The 15,361-nt window shown below is 46.2% G+C and overlaps 1 protein-coding gene across 2 annotated transcripts; it reads left to right on the forward strand.

The window, feature by feature from the left end:
- The first annotated feature begins 6,653 nt into the window (after positions 1 to 6,653).
- Pfdn4 (prefoldin subunit 4) lies at positions 6,654 to 14,667 on the forward strand. Of its 2 annotated transcripts, none has more exons than XM_036183039.1 (4): positions 6,654 to 6,888; positions 11,990 to 12,097; positions 12,947 to 13,087; positions 14,233 to 14,667. In XM_036183039.1, exons 1-4 carry the CDS (start codon positions 6,865 to 6,867, stop codon positions 14,362 to 14,364), a joined length of 405 nt encoding a protein of 134 aa, XP_036038932.1. In that variant the 5' UTR covers positions 6,654 to 6,864; the 3' UTR covers positions 14,365 to 14,667. The 2 variants fall into 2 exon arrangements, with proteins under 2 accessions (XP_036038932.1, XP_036038933.1); XM_036183040.1 differs by lacking the exon at positions 6,654 to 6,888 and adding an exon at positions 7,031 to 7,402 and having other exon boundaries at positions 14,233 to 14,638.
- Positions 14,668 to 15,361: the final 694 nt, after the last annotated feature.

The raw sequence follows: 15,361 nt of genomic DNA on the forward strand, positions 1-15,361 counted from the left end.
CCACCATACCCATTAGCTGTTATTAGGAAGGGTGAGTTTGGAAGGTTCTGTTGTAAGTGCCTGATCCAGAGGCAAGTTAAACCAGACAATGAAAAAGGCCAGGGATTTCTTTTGTTGTTCTTATTTGCTTGTTTAGTTTTGTTTTGTGATACAGGGTTTCACTCAGCCCAGGATGGCCTTGATCTCATTATGCAGTTGAGAGTGATTTTAAACCCTGTCTGATCTTTGAATTAATCGTCTAGCCTCCACCCATGGACTTTTTTCTTCCTTCCTTCCTTCCTTCCTTCCTTCCTTCCTTCCTTCCTTCCTTCTTTCTTTCTTTCTTTCTTTTTTTCTTTCTCTTTTCTTGGCATTCTATTGGTACCATCTATGTTTCAAATTTTTAAATTATTCTGTGCGTTTCCCTGCTTGGTATGACTTGGTCAATCTCACCCATGTGTAATTTGGGGAAATTTCATGATGGGATTCCTGCTGCCAAATACTTTGGACCTGAAGCACAGTTTGGTTTGCTCTTGTATGTCAGGCGCCTGCCTTGACTCATCTGGTGGGCTGTTGACTCAGATGGACATTACTGAGCACTGACTAACCTTTTTCCTTTAAAGTGAACCGGTAAGCATTCACCTTACCGGGAGACTGGTACATAAGGTACCTCTGTCCTTAGGGAAAGTAAACTCTTGATGGAGTGAATGTGGATACACCACAGCTGTTTGTTAATGATCAGACAGAACCAATGGAGCAATTCCAGATCAATTCTGGAAGAGTCCTTTTCTCTTAAATACAACAAAAAAGTTTTGTCGGCTGAGTGTGCGTGCAAACTTTGTGCGGTAGCAACTGCCTAACTGTTCTTACAACAGAGATTTTGCTGCTGGCTTTCCACTCTGCTCTCATTCTTAGGCAACGTGCAGCAAGCCATGAGGAGGGGCTGGCTCCAGCTTCAAGGCTTCTGCGACCTGCGTAGCATAATTGGAATCCTGTGTGTTTACACAGGAGCATACACAGATTCCTCCGCCGTGGTGGCATTTTCCATTGAAAAATAATTTAATATACATCTCCAGAGATTGCTTGATTTGTTTTCACGCTCTCCGGTCAGAATGGAATTCTTTGGAGGAGTCATCAACAAACCTGGCGGAGTACCTCCTGCACATCAGGCACCAGTCCCAGGTGAGCAAGGCAAGGGAGGCCAATTTAGTTAGAGCACACTCTCTGTCCTCTAACTAAAGTCAAACAACACACTTGAAAAGAAACAGTAAAGAGCTAACCACCATCCACAGTCAAATGTGGGATCTGAGTCATTACCAGGTGCTCTTTCTCCATCACATCATAAATGGGAAATGGCAGTCTCCTGTTATTCATTTACCTGGTCACTCTAGCAGGTCTACTGGACCAGCCGCAGCTGTCCTCAGTGAGGGTCCTACAGCTGGAGCTGGATTCCTCTTTAGGGATCCTCACTTGTGTCTGTCAGTGCTTGCCCAGCTGAGAGCTGGGGTCTCAGGAGCCTCATTGTCTAAAACTCATTGTTTAAGGCAGTCCAAGTTTGCTTCAGTTTTGTGAAGGCAAAGATACCCAAATGAAGCACCATATTGGAACTCTTGGAAGGAAAAAGTTAGAGAATGCACAGTATAAGTTTCTACACACACACACACACACACACACACACACACACACACACAGAGAGAGAGAGAGAGAGAGAGAGAGAGAGAGAGAGAGAGAGAGAGCATCTGAGCCTGGTATGGGCTTTTGAAACCTCAAAGCCCACTCCTAGTGACACATGTCCTCCAAGACCACACCTCCTAATCCTTCCCAAACAGTTCCATTAATTGGAAACCAAGCATTCAAATATATGAGCCTATTGGGCCCATTCTCATTCAGACCACTACACCCATCAATGAAGAATTGCAACAAAACTTAAAATAAGTAATACAAATCACCCACCATCATATCCAGTTCGTAGAATTGCTACAAAGCTCTTATTGAATCTAATATACACTGAAATGGGATCATTTTTGAAATTAAAAATATGTGCTACTCATGGACTCTCTTTAATGTCATAAAATTAGACTTAAAGGTTATATTTTTGGTATGAATTAGAGATTTATCAAAGTTCAATGTACATCAAACACTTTCTTTCTTTCCTTCTGTTTTGAGATTAGTAAAGAGGATGATTTCGCTTTAGAATTAAAGTCTTCAGAGAGATCCATATGATTTATTTTAGTCAGAAAAGTAAATTATATTCTGCCAGAGTGACTTTGATGTCCTCTCTCAGCCTGTCACTCATCATGACCTCCATCCACTTTACATATACAAACCACACAAGTTCCCAAAGTGTGGGATTCATAAAACAGGAATCATGAACATCAGCACAGAGTGCACATGCTCTGTAGCAGCACACAAAGGGTAGCTTTTTTCCCTTTTAGATAGAATTCCACCCCAGAACTGTCTGTTTATCCACACCCTTCCACACCCTCAAGAATATTGCCATATTCCCCCGGCCTTCTTGATTTTCTCAGCTGAAGTTTCAAGGAACAACGTTGTACCACATGTAAATTAACCTCTTCCTGGTGCTTCAGGCAAACAGCACAATACAAACAGCAGGATCCATCAGAACTAGGCAAACAATGCCTGGCAGTACAGACACTCGGGTTGGGGGCATGCTGTGACAGCAAACTTGGGGAATGACACAGAAGTCCCCTTGCTTGAAAGCTGGCTCCTCCACTCTCCCTACTCAGGGCCTGAGTCACTGAAGTCGACGTTTTCATTGTGGCTTCCGAGCTCCTGGTCCCTCTGCCTGGGCGCCTTGGCCTCTGGGAGCCCAGTCTCTACAGTGCCCCTCACCCCAACTATTTTTTCCTGGATGTTTTCATTGCACTGCTGAATCTGACTGGCTTGATCTGGTATTTTCTAAAGGATACTGGATAGTTGGTGTCTGACGTCTAGGATGGAGAGGTAAAAATGGAACCTAGAAAAATATACAAAGTGCTTTAGGCGAGCACAAATACCTAAGATGTCCACACCAGTGCAAATCTGACCCATTTGTGAACAGCAGCCCTGTGATGAGGGGTGCTTGGCTAAGTGCAGAGTACAGGATAGTTCTGAAAAAAATCCCCACTTGGATGGATCACACCAGCAAATTGATATCGGATAATAGCTGCTGATACTAAATGATGATTGCTTTCTCAAAGTCACAGTTGCTGGGCCAGGTACCACTGAGGTAAACAGATTAATTAGATAATAGTTTACTTTAAAAAAAAAAACTTTTTGTGATTCTGGGAACTGAGCTCAAAGCATTATGGATGCTAGGCAAGCACTCTGTCCCTGAACTGTACAGTAAGCGCAGAGAAAGCTCTATTCCATAAAGGTCTAAAAATCCCATATAGTCACAATATTTTTGAAAAAAGATGTTATCTTTCCTGGTCAAAAAACAAAAATAAAAACAAAACCAAACAAACCAAAAGACAAAAAACAAAAACCCTACAAATTGAAACTAGCAAGAGATGACTATTTTTGGCCCAGAGTGTGCCTTACTTGATTTTGGGTCCTCCTGCCTGGCTGTACTTATGGTGCCTAAGGGTTTGCACAGAAGGAAAATTAATGTTTGGAGTCATGGTGCCACCTGGTGACAAGAGGAGGTTGTTCAGACGACCAGCCCACGGACAATGATGTGAGAGGTGTGTGGTACTACACAATGTGTGTGAAGTGTGGGGGGAAATGCAAACATGAATATGAACTCTTGAACATTGTAACTGAATGAATGCCCCAGCTGCTATTCTGTATCTCACCTTACTCTCTAACCCTTAAATACACAGCCGCTTATTCTTTCATGCATTTTTTTTTACTCACTAATGAACAGGTGTGGTCTGCTTCCCTTGGGGCTTCTGGTTTAGCAGAAGAGAAAGAGCTCCCAAGGAAATGGCCAGAGAGAGCTACAGAGTAGCTTTCAGGGTTGGGAGTGCTTATGAGAGAGTCTGTATGAGTGCTTCGATGTTGCTATAACAAAGAGCTCCCAAGATGGTTAATTGGTGATTCATAAGCAACAGAAATGTATTCAGAATTGTGGAGAAGAATGAGCCCAATATCAAGGTGCTGGAAGGTTCTGTGTCTGTGGAGGGGTCTGGCCTCTCCATCCAAGATTGCACCCTGCTCCTGTCTTCTGGAGGGAAAGGGCAGAGGTAGAAAAGAAAGAATCCATCATCTCACATCTTTCTGTAGTTCACCTCAAACCCCAGTCCTGGGAGCTGCAGCCCTTCGCCAGACTCAGGGGAAAGACTTAGTGTCAGCTGCAGTGCTCTGAAACCTTGGCGTACTGACCGGACCGAGAAGGCATTTGAGTCCTCTGTGTTCCTCCCAGTAACCCCTCCCATACAGTCCTGTAAGTAACGTCGGGGAACCCAGTGTTCACTAAGCTGGACTCTTGTGCTGTTCGTCCTTTGTTCTGTCATGGGTTCCTGGTCTGGGGTGAGTAGATGTTTGTCCAAGACTCTCCTGGAAAAGTGTTACACAATAATCAGGGAGGAACTCTGGCCATGATTCCGAATTTGAGTTAGACCCTACGTGCTGTGGGAAGACATGAGAATTTCAAACCCTGTCAGGGCAAAATAACTTACAAAAAAAAATTTTGAACCAAATACAAATTCCTAGAATGTAGACTTGAATGCCTGGGGAATGCAGTCATGATCCTTGGGCGCCCCCTGCAGGCACAGGATCAAATTACTTCATGCTAGCCAGATTTGCCCATTCCTGTCGCTCAGACTTGGGGTCTCCCTCGTCAAGCAGAGGGAGCATAGGGCTATGCTGCTGGTGTTTTTTTTGGGGGGGGGGCACCCAATACATACTGCCACAAAATGACAAAAACACTCATTATCCTTGTGTGACACAGCCCAAAGCTGGGATGTATTTGGACACACTGTAGTATATATTCATTTCCAGTTGATTTTGTGTTTTCTACTTTTTTTTTCCATGCCTCCCCAGTGGAGTTCTAATTACAGAGCTGCATACATTCCTTGTCTTTTTGTGCGTCCTTGCTGGGGCAGTCAGTCACATTAATGCTAATCACCCTTTCTGACACACTGTCCTTATTGAAGTATTTTGTTGCAGTCTGTGTACTGTCTGCATGAGGACAGAGTGTTTTATCTGTTCTTGACAGGCAGCATCCCCAGTGCCTGGTCCAGTCAACACGCCGCCAACTACAGGGTCTCCACTGACCACTGCAGCCAGACACTAGCTCTCCCTTCTGAGCTGCCCCCAGGTTACGGAGCCAAGGGCTGCGGTTTTCGGTGCTGTGTAAATGAGCTCCTTGAAAGTGGTGCCACAGTGAGCCTCGGGTGCGGAGAGTCAGCTCCTGTGAGCAACTGCCAACTTAGCAGAGTGCGTCCGGCAAGCACTTTTCAGGGGTGTGTGTTAGAACCTCTGTCTGAGGGGTCTGAGTTCCTTACACCCAGAGAGCCTGCTGGTAAGCACAAAATCAGCCAGGATTGCATTGTCATGACAGGATACAGACTGTAATCAAAGGGTACGTTATAGGCTATAACAGTGGTTCTCAACTGTGGGTCATGACCTATGGAAGCCGAAGGACCTTTTACAGGGGTCACATATCAGTTATCCTGCATAGCAGATATTTATATTATGATTCATAACAGTAGCAAAATCACAGTTATGAAGTAGCAATGAAATAATTTTATGGTTGAGAGTCACCACAGCATGAGGAACTGTATTGAAGGGTCACAGCATTAGGAAGGTTGACAACTACTGCATTATAAGCAGACAGGTGAGATCTGTCCCCCTCCGTCCTTTGCATGCCCTGGTGTGAGGACTGATGCTTGAAGAAGCCATAGGAGGGGTTGTCAAAGATGCACAGAGTACCCAGCCCAGTGCCATGCTTTTATTGTGCTGCTGCTGAAGCCCGGTGCCCATCAGGCCTCTAGATGGACAGCCTTCTCAGGCTAACATATTTGAGCGAGTGGCAGACATATTGCTGAACCAATTTAATTTAAAGTACTTAAAAGAATTCATTTCAGCTGTATATGGTGGAACTCACATTTGATTTTTAGCACTTGGGAGGCAGAAGCAGGAGGATCTCTGTGAGCTCAAGGGCAGCTTGGTCTACATAGCTAGTTCTAGGAAAGCCAGACGTACATATAGACACCCTGTCTCCAATAAACAAATAAAAATAAGGTGTCATCTGAGCTTTTGAGTCTGTTACATTGCTCTAGATCCTTTTGGGGTCATTCTTTGGCTTCATCCTCTCCTGGCTGCTCATTCCATTCTAGTGGCCTCTGCAGTGGTCAGTGGCAGCCACGCTAGGGACAACTTCAAGTGTGGCCCTCATGTCAGTGCCTCAGCTTGTAGCTGCCCCCTCCTCCCTCCCCGCCTCCCCTGGCACTGGGTTTTCATGTGGGTGCTGGGGATCGAACTCAGGTCCTCATGCTTGAGTGTAAACACGGTACTGAAGGAGCCGGAGTCACGCCCCCAGCCTCCGTATCTCCTTTTTAGGTCGCGTTGCTTCTCGGTTTAAGCTTGTTGAATTAATGCAGAAAGAATTTCTCACTCCTCCGGGTCCGCAGAGCTGGCTAGCGCTCCCCCTGCTGCCCGTGGCTGGAATCTCTGGCCGGACTGTGGGCGGCACTTGGTGTTTAAGCCGGCCGAGAGCGAAGCTGCCTGTCCCTTTAATGGGAAGGTACCAAGTCTTTCCAGGTTATAGTTCCTTCCTGAGTCCTTGTCTTAGAATCACGGCCAGGGACCCAGTTCGAAGCAATGTGGAGATAGTGCTGTGTTTTAGGGGAGTTTGGGTCAGCGGGGCCCGCGAAGGACCTCGAGGGGGGTGGCGCGCACCAGGATGTCCCTCCCCCGCGCGGCGTGGTCCAGTCCAAGATGGCGGCCACCATGAAGAAGGCGGTGAGTGTGGCCGGGCCGGGGTCCGCGGCGGCGTGGGCGCGGCGGCGGGGGTGCCAGGAGATGCGGGGCGGGGGATCTGAGGAGTGGCGGGGCGCTGGTGGCCGGAGGCCTGGGAAGATGAGGTCTCCGAGGGGCCGGGGCCACGGGATGCGCAGTGCTGGGCCCGCGCTAGGTACATGGGTGCTGCTGTGATCCCGGTTCACCGGGAGGGAAAGCGTCTGACCTGCCCGGGTCGTGCGTCTCCTCGGGGGCCGGGTTGGTCTCCATCCCGGGACAGCTGATACCGCAGCCTCTGTGCTCTGCCGGGAGCCCCACGTCCATCCACGCTCGCTGCGCCTGTGCCCTTCAGGCGAAAACTGTGTTTGTGGACGTTGGAGGGGTCGGCCCAAGGGAGTGTGGCGGCTCCCCAGCATCTCTCCAGCCCCCGTGGAAGGACACGGGTCCCCCCAACCCCGCTCCCGCACTTTACAGTTAGCCGTTCCCTGGTGACTCATCTGGCAAGATGCTGTGTCAGGTAATTTTGTCTGTTCCCAAATCACAGCTCTTTATTATTTCATTTTAAAACGACACCTGATAATTGGTGCGTGGAGCTCAGTGTGATATTTTATCACACTTTTAAAAGACGTGGTCTTATGTGTGTGTTCCACACTGGCCCACAGCTACCTATGTAGTCAAGGATGATTCTGAATTTCTGATCCCCTGCCTCCACCTCCCAACTTCCAGGTGCGGGAATCACAGGTGTTTGCCACCACATCTGGCTTTTGGTGTGCTGGTGGGGGTGAATCCAGGGCCTCATTGATAATAGGCAACTAATCTATATGGCTATCCATCCGTGTTTGTCATACTTTGAAATCAAGCTAAACTAACATGTGATGATATTGTGTTCCCCAATATATCGTGCACCCTAATCTGGGGTCAGAGAACAGAACAGCCACTACACAGACATAGAGGCCAGAAAATGGTGGCACACACATCCTTTAATCCTGGCATTCCAGAGGCAGAGATCTGTGTGGATCTCTGTGAGTTCAAGGCCACACTGGAAACAGCCAGGCATGGTGATTCATGCCTTTAATCCCAGGAAGTGATGGTAGGAAACAGAAAGGTATATATGGTGTGAGGACCAGAAACTAGAGCTTGGTTAAGTTTTTAGGCTTTTGAGCAGCAGTTCAGCTGAGACCCATTTGGATGAGGACACAAAGGCTTCCAGTCTGAGGAAACAGGATCAGTTGAGGAATTGGCGAGGTGGTAGCTGTGGTGGGTTCTGTCTCTCTGATCTTTCAGTGTTCACCCCAATATCTGGGTCTGAGTTTGTTTTTATTAATAAGACCTTTTAAATTTCATCTACAAACATGTGGGCATTATAACCCAAAAGTGTTTGCAGATGTGCAGTCTAAGTAGAGAAAAGAGAATGGCAGGAAGAAAACAAAAAACAAAAACCAAAAAACCAGCTGATAACTGTTGGGCTTTTACAGTGTATTTGGTGAACTACTTAGTGTTTATACTTTTTTTTTTTTTTTCCTGCCATTTAAACCCTTCGGGAGAGTCTGTTTTTATTCTTATTTAGCTGATGAGGAAACTGAAGGACAGAAGAAAAGCTGGGATTTAAATAGCATCCTCATCCTCACTCCAGGGTCTGTGTGTGTGTGTGTGTGTGTGTGTGTGTGTGTGTGTGTGTGTGTGTGTGTAAGGGCGGGGTCTCTGATGAGAGGGACCTGGCTGCAGACATTTGCTCCCATTCCACTGTTTAATGCCCATTTAGAATGTCGTTTGTGTTCTTGCTGTCCAGTGCCACGGATTTGTTGCGTCTGGCCACTGACTGATGATGGTCAGCCCTTCCGGTTTAGTCAAGAGCGAATGATTGCATAGACTGGGAAGGCTTCAGGATCAGGATGAGTTGCTCACTCTGGTGGTCTGTCACCCACAAATTGTTAGACAGTAGCAAAGTAAGGTTCATGGCCATGTGATTTAGCTAAGGAGGAAACAGGTTCCCTTTTGCCCTTTTGTTAGATTGGGCCGTCAGATGTCAGCTATACTGTTTACTTTCATGGTAAACACTAGGATTGTCCTTGGTTTTGTCTTTGAGACAAGGACTCACTGTGTAGCCTTGGCTGGTCTGGAACTTCAAGATCTGACTACCAACTGAAATTGGTGAGAACTTTTTTTTTCTGGGCACCCATACCTACACTCAGTAGGGAGTATGGTTTGTTTCCTCTTCCAGTCCCATAAGATGCTACCAAGAAAAGGGTATAGTCAGGGTTCAGGACGTTTTACTTTTCTCTTGAATCTAAAGCAACTCATGTCTCATATAGCAGGATTCCTTTAATCTGTAATGCACCTTTTTACCATTCTTCCCTTCTTTCAATTTTTTTAAACTGGGTCTCACATAGCTCTGGCTGGCCTCAAATTCACTATCCAGTGGAGGATGAACTTGGACTCTCCATCCTCCTGCCTCCGCCTCCTGACTGCTGGGCTGCAGGTTTGTCCCACCATACCTGGCTTTATACAGTGCTGGGAATGGAACTCAGGGCTTCACATGTGCTGGGCAAGCACGCTACCAACTGAGTTAGCCTAGTATTGCACATTGGAACCAATACTGAGTGGGCAAAGTACTTACTTAGCTGTTATTTGTTGACAGCTGACTGCACACCCAGGCCCTGTGCTTGGTTCTCATTTCAGCATCCCTGCAAAGGTGGAAATACCTTCTTCATTTTACAGATGACAGATCAGGGGTGGCTCCAGGAACTGAGCGAATGACCTAAAGTTCCACGCGCATGGTTTGGAGTCCGTCCTGCCTTTCTTCACTAGAAAACAACTGCTGTCCGCAGTCACTGTGTCTGGCTTGACTAAGATAGGTGTAGTTAGCCCTCTAGGCCTGTAGGTCTCTTTGAAAATCCAATGAAAGCTACCAAGACCCTTCCAGAGAATGCACATGCTGTATCCTGGGCATGTTTACCTTGCAGTCTTCGGTCCCAGGATATCTGTAAATGTAGCCCAACACATTTGTAGATGGAATCATGTCACAATGTCAAAAGGTTGGACACCCCTGCAGTGCCTACCTATTTTGCATATATGATTTTGGGGCCTAAATCAACTTCTTGATGTCCTTGCACCCCAGTTAAAAGTTACTATCTCCCTGCCAAAATGTGGTTCAAGAAATGTAGAAGTGGGGTCGGGGTGCAGCTATGGTAGAATGCTTGCCCAGCATGTGAGGGCCGTGGGTTCAATCCCTAGCACCTTCAAAAGGAGCACGATGTGTTGTAGGAGCCACTGCCTTTAGGGACCACAGGTACCACTTTTTTAGCTGCTGCTGGGGATCACCTCCTGGCTCAGAGTGAAGTAGACTATGCTTTTAACTCACTGACTACAGTCCTCAACCCTGGGAGAAAAACCATCTCAAGGAACTGGGTCCCAGGCTGCTGAGTGCCTGCATGTGGCTGCTGTTCGGCAGGGCTACACCGGGAAATGCCTGCTCCAGAAGGATGGAAAGTAGCCAACTTCCAACACTCGTTGGCATCCAGATGTTTCTGAGTCTTATCTGTCATATTCCAGGATCACTTCAGATTGCAATTCAGAAACCTTTCACCCCGCTTGCTTGTCATAGAGGCCCTGCTGGAGCCGGGGTTCTCAACCTTCCTAATGCTTCGGGCCTTTAACACAGTCCTCATGCTGTGGTGAACCCCCCCCCCCCACTATTAAATTATTTTTGTTGCTACCTCATAACTGTAATTTTGCTACTGTTTTGAATTGTAGTGTAAATATCTGTTTTCCGAGGTCTTAGGTGACACCCCCTCCCCCACCCCTGTGGAAAGGCTGCTCAACCCCCAAGGGGTTGTGACCTATAGGTTGAGAACCACTGCATTAGAGCCTTTCCAATTCCCTTAAAGTCCTCATGATGACAGACTCATGTGTAAATGCATTCTAGGGTTTGGAGGCTCACTGTATAAACAGAACACTAAACGCCCAAGGTAAGGAGGATGTCTTCAGGGTTCTCTGTCTAGGAGATTGGTAGTTCTCAGAAGCAAAGGTGCCAGGTCTCTCCACCTTGGTGTTTGTTCAGTGTCTCCTTTTCCTCTGTGTGTTGATAAAAACTACAGTGTTGCACCTCCACGCTCTGCGCACCAGGGTGGGAAGGGCTCTTCTGGCATGTACTTTGGGTCTGTTGACGTACTTAGTGCTGCGGAGTTGCTACTTAGGATGAGGTCTGCTAAAGGGGAGGCCTCAGTCTCTATCTGGGCCTGTCTATCCACAGGCTGCTTTCTGGAAAAGTTTGTGTACACACGCCTTATGCCACAGCTTACAAGAGACCCGGAACAGTGGAGTGTGGGTATAGTCACTTCTGCTACTGGCAGAAGAGCAAGCGAGTCTTACTGACCCTGCATTTATTAGTTCAATACGCGATGGTATCTGCAAATGTGACTATATATAAGTAGCCCCAGTGAGAGCCTTTTCTTTGTGAAAGGTTTTATTTTTGTTTGTGTGCACGTGCATGTGCCTGAAGAGGGCTGCAGAGCCCCTGGAGCTGGTGTTGTCTAAACACTCAGCTGTGTCTGAAGATCTGTCACATCAAATGTGAAATATGAAACCTTCAATTTCCATCACCCTGTGGTGGAATCACTATGTTAGAATAAATACAAAGTTTAAATGTGTGGACCAGAGCTATTGAAATGTGTGAGGACTCTAGCAGTGTGTCAGCACAGCATGCCCATGTGTGTTTTACCTTAGAAACAGTCTCTGTGAGAGTCACTAAGTCATTCTTAAAATGACTACATAACATTTTGCTTCCTGGGGATGTCTTGGTGAAAAAATGGCCCAGCTCGGGGAATTCTGCCTTTTGGGCAAAGTTGGCTTTTCTTTTTATTAGGACTTTTAATAATTGCCTTTTTATATTTCAAACATTTGTTTACAGATGGTCCTACAGGATAATGGGGAAGATGGTAGAGTCACGAACAATTAGTAAGAAGACACATTGTGAGGTCTTAGAGCCTTGTGCTCCTCAGCTGTCTGAGGAAGGGTGGTGTACTTGGTCATTGCCACACAGTGTAAGATGGCCACCTGTAACTTCTCGATTGAATTTCTACAGAAAACTCAATCTCTTTTTCAGGCTGTAGAAGATGTCAATGTTACTTTCGAAGATCAGCAAAAAATAAACAAATTTGCTCGAAATACGAGTCGAGTCACAGAGCTAAAGGAGGAGATAGAAGTAAAGAAGGTACTGGATACACATGTGCTTTAGCAGTTTATACTGTAACCCTTAAAACTGAACTGTAGTTTGCAAGCGTTAGCCTCCTCATGGTGCCTTGTCCTTGGTGACACTGTCTGGACAGTTAACACGAAGTCTGGTTTTGTTCGTTTGTTTTGAGGTAGGGTCCCGATCCTACAGTTTACTGTATAGCTGAGGCTATCCTCAAACTCAGTCGTGCCTCAGCCTGCTGACCGGTCTGGGTAGAGGTGACTGGAAGCCTAGCTCAAGAGCTCATCTGTGCTCTTAGGGGAGGTGGGGTCACAGTGAGTGAGGCCCTTGAGTCCAGTGCGGTTTCCAGTACAGTTCTATACCATGTCTGAGGATTTGCCTGGGGATAAAACGACACTTGTGACCCTGGAGCCCTACAAATGTAGGGACACTGAGCTGCCGCTGCATGTCCTGTAATTCTCGAGGCCTGTGCTCAGCTTTTCCTGGAGTTCTGTTAGGTGCTCTGGTTCAAGTACACGTATCGGGTTTAACTGTTATGTGCTTACACCCTCTTGGGCAAGCAATGCTGAGGGGAAGGTGTGTCTTCTGGTGCTCTGGTTTTTGTTTCTGTGGGATGACAGGGTTTGCAGCATGGGGAATTGTTAAATAGAAGTGAGTGGCCATGGATACCTGCTGAGCACCACAGAGAAAGAAAGAAGAGCCTTGGTACATTCCAGAGCTCCCCGGAGGATGCTGTGCTGGCTCCTAAGTGTGACAGTAGCTGCTCTGCACTGGTCCCTCAGAGAGCCCATGTCCCTGCATTCGTCAGCTCCTGGTTCTGTCAGGAAATCTTGGCTGTGTCTTCATGGTGGTTCTCTTGCCTGACAGAAACACCTCCAGAATTTAGAAGACGCTTGCGATGACATCATGCTAGCAGATGACGACTGCTTAATGATCCCATACCAGATTGGAGACGTTTTCATTAGCCACTCTCAAGAGGAAACCCAGGAAATGTTAGAAGAAGCAAAGGTGTGTGGGAGCCTTGTGCCGGGTGACGGAATCAAATCCTCAAATCAGGAAGCATGTGCGTCTGTCTACAGCATGCATAGTCGCAGGTGGAGGGGAACAGTGGTGCCTCCTAACATTGAGGGATTTGTGCAGCATCCTGGGCCCTGAGCACTTTGCCAGTGTGGTTTTAGTGACCCACACAGCATAATTTAGATCCAGGACTTACCAGAATGGCACATGGCTGTAGTCTTCTGGCCCCCAGAACTTTGTTTCTAGGTGAAAACATTGAGTATGCACTAGCATGTTATGGAGAGGAATACCTGGGAGCCGTATCATCTGATGCCACCATCAGTGGTGAACCTGTCTCTCCGTTAGCCCCCACCTCCCCCGTTTCCTCTCCATGCACCTCTGTAACACCTGGGCAGTTAACATTGTGCAGGAACATTTTCTCTATTGGATGCTCGTTGACTCAGCACACTGATCGGGAACCACATAGGCCTCCGACATCCACTGTCTTAGGACTTACTTGAGGCCACCTTATCTTGTGTGGAGGGGTATTGCTTTGCTCCCTGTGCCCTTATTAGCATTAATTTGTTTCCGATATTTTGTTGAAGTAATAATGTTCCAGTGAGCAATCTTATGCATAAGTCTTAGTTCACATTTAGAAGCTTGTTTTGAGGAGATAAAGAGAAGCGTGGTTCCCAGGTTGAAGCTCCCAGCCAGTGGGGGTGGGGGGGGTGAGAAGCTGGTGACGGTTGGCCCGATACTGTTGCTTCCTTAGCTTGAGTGTTACTTAAAATGGTAGTCTCTGCTTCAGGTTCCTAAAACAGAACCTTCCAGGCATGGAATCTGCATCTATAAACCTTACGAAGGGGCTGGAGAGATGGCTCGGTGGTTATGAGCACTGGCTACTCTTCTAGAGGCCTCGAGTTCAAGTCTCAGCAGAGACTGAGAATGCAGCCTTGACACCCACAATGAGCTAGTATTGGCCTGAGTTAAATGTTTGCACATTTCGACTTTGGTTTTGGGTCTAATACTACTGTCAGTCTGCTCCTGACCAGTTTAGAGTTCTTTATCTAAAATTCCTGACAAATATAATTCCAGACCTCGTGCTCATAAGTCATCCAGCTGAAGAAGCCAGTTAATGTAAACTGTTTCTTTTCCAGAAAACTTTGCAAGAAGAGATTGACGCCTTAGAATCCAGAGTGGCATCCATCCAGCGGGTATTAGCTGACTTGAAAGTACAGTTATACGCAAAATTTGGCAGCAACATAAACCTTGAGGCGGATGAAAGCTAAACATTTTCTAATACTTTTTTTTACCTTGTTTAATAAACTTGAATATTGTCTTAAATAATAATTTCCCTTCTTCAAATGAAACGAAAGGAAAGCATTCTTTTTTTAAATTTTTCATTTAATTAATGGAAACTTGCCTATTTTCACATGTCTTGCTTATTTATTTTATATTTTTGAAAGAAGACAGTATTCATGTATGTATTTTGCATAATGATTATATCAATTTTAGGGGCTTTATGTCATGTTATTAAAATCAGTTAAACGGTCTTTGTTTCTGTATTATCATCTTAAAATTCTTGTTGCAATTTGCATTTTTAAGAAACCTTAGGAAGCTGGGCTACAGGAAGAGGTTACCTCAGGGTGAGCTCCCACCCTATTACTCCTTTCCAGCTTGTGAAAAGGAATTCAAGAAAAGCTTAGAGCTGGATGTGGTGGCACACACCTTTAATCCAGCATTCAGGAGGCAGAGGCAGGCCGATCTCTGAGTTCAAGGCCAGCCTGGGCTACAGAGTGAGTTCCAGGAAAGGCACCAAAACTACACAGAGAAACCTTGTCTCAAAACAAACTAAAAAGAAAGAAAGAAACCTTAAGACTGGATCAGTGGGTAAGAGCGATCCCCACCAAGTTGGTGGGCCGAGTTTGATCTCGGGGACCCACATGGGTGAGAACCAGCTCCTCCAAATTGTCCTCTGACCTCTACATGCCCCCTTTCCCCCATAAAATGTAATGAAGTAGCTGCTGATATTTCAAGCAAGGAAAGAGGGTTTTTTGCTTTTTAAAGATTTAGTGTTTTTATGTGTGTGTGTGTGTGTAAGTCTGTGTGCTTTGTGTTTAAATGCTCCTATTGATAAAGATGTAGAAATTAAGCCACTGTTTAAAAGCAAGACTTACTTTTGAGATGAATGCACATACACCCCCAAGAGACACACATATCAGTTATTTTTCTGTTGCTGTGATGAAACAGTGTGACCAACACAAGTAAAGGAGGGACAGTTTAGAG

The sequence above is a fragment of the Onychomys torridus genome, chromosome 4 (assembly GCF_903995425.1).
Source record: "Onychomys torridus chromosome 4, mOncTor1.1, whole genome shotgun sequence".
Classification (NCBI taxonomy): domain Eukaryota; kingdom Metazoa; phylum Chordata; class Mammalia; order Rodentia; family Cricetidae; genus Onychomys; species Onychomys torridus.

What these genes read in the sequence shown, in the direction of transcription:
- Pfdn4 (XM_036183039.1), top strand. Translation starts at nt 6,865, where the DNA reads ATGGCGGCCACCATGAAGAAGGCG. An exon ending in CGGCCACCATGAAGAAGGCG is followed by an intron (nt 6,889 to 11,989) that starts GTGAGTGTGGCC and finishes TCTCTTTTTCAG; the next exon opens with GCTGTAGAAGATGTCAATGT. An exon ending in AAATGTTAGAAGAAGCAAAG is followed by an intron (nt 13,088 to 14,232) that starts GTGTGTGGGAGC and finishes TTTCTTTTCCAG; the next exon opens with AAAACTTTGCAAGAAGAGAT.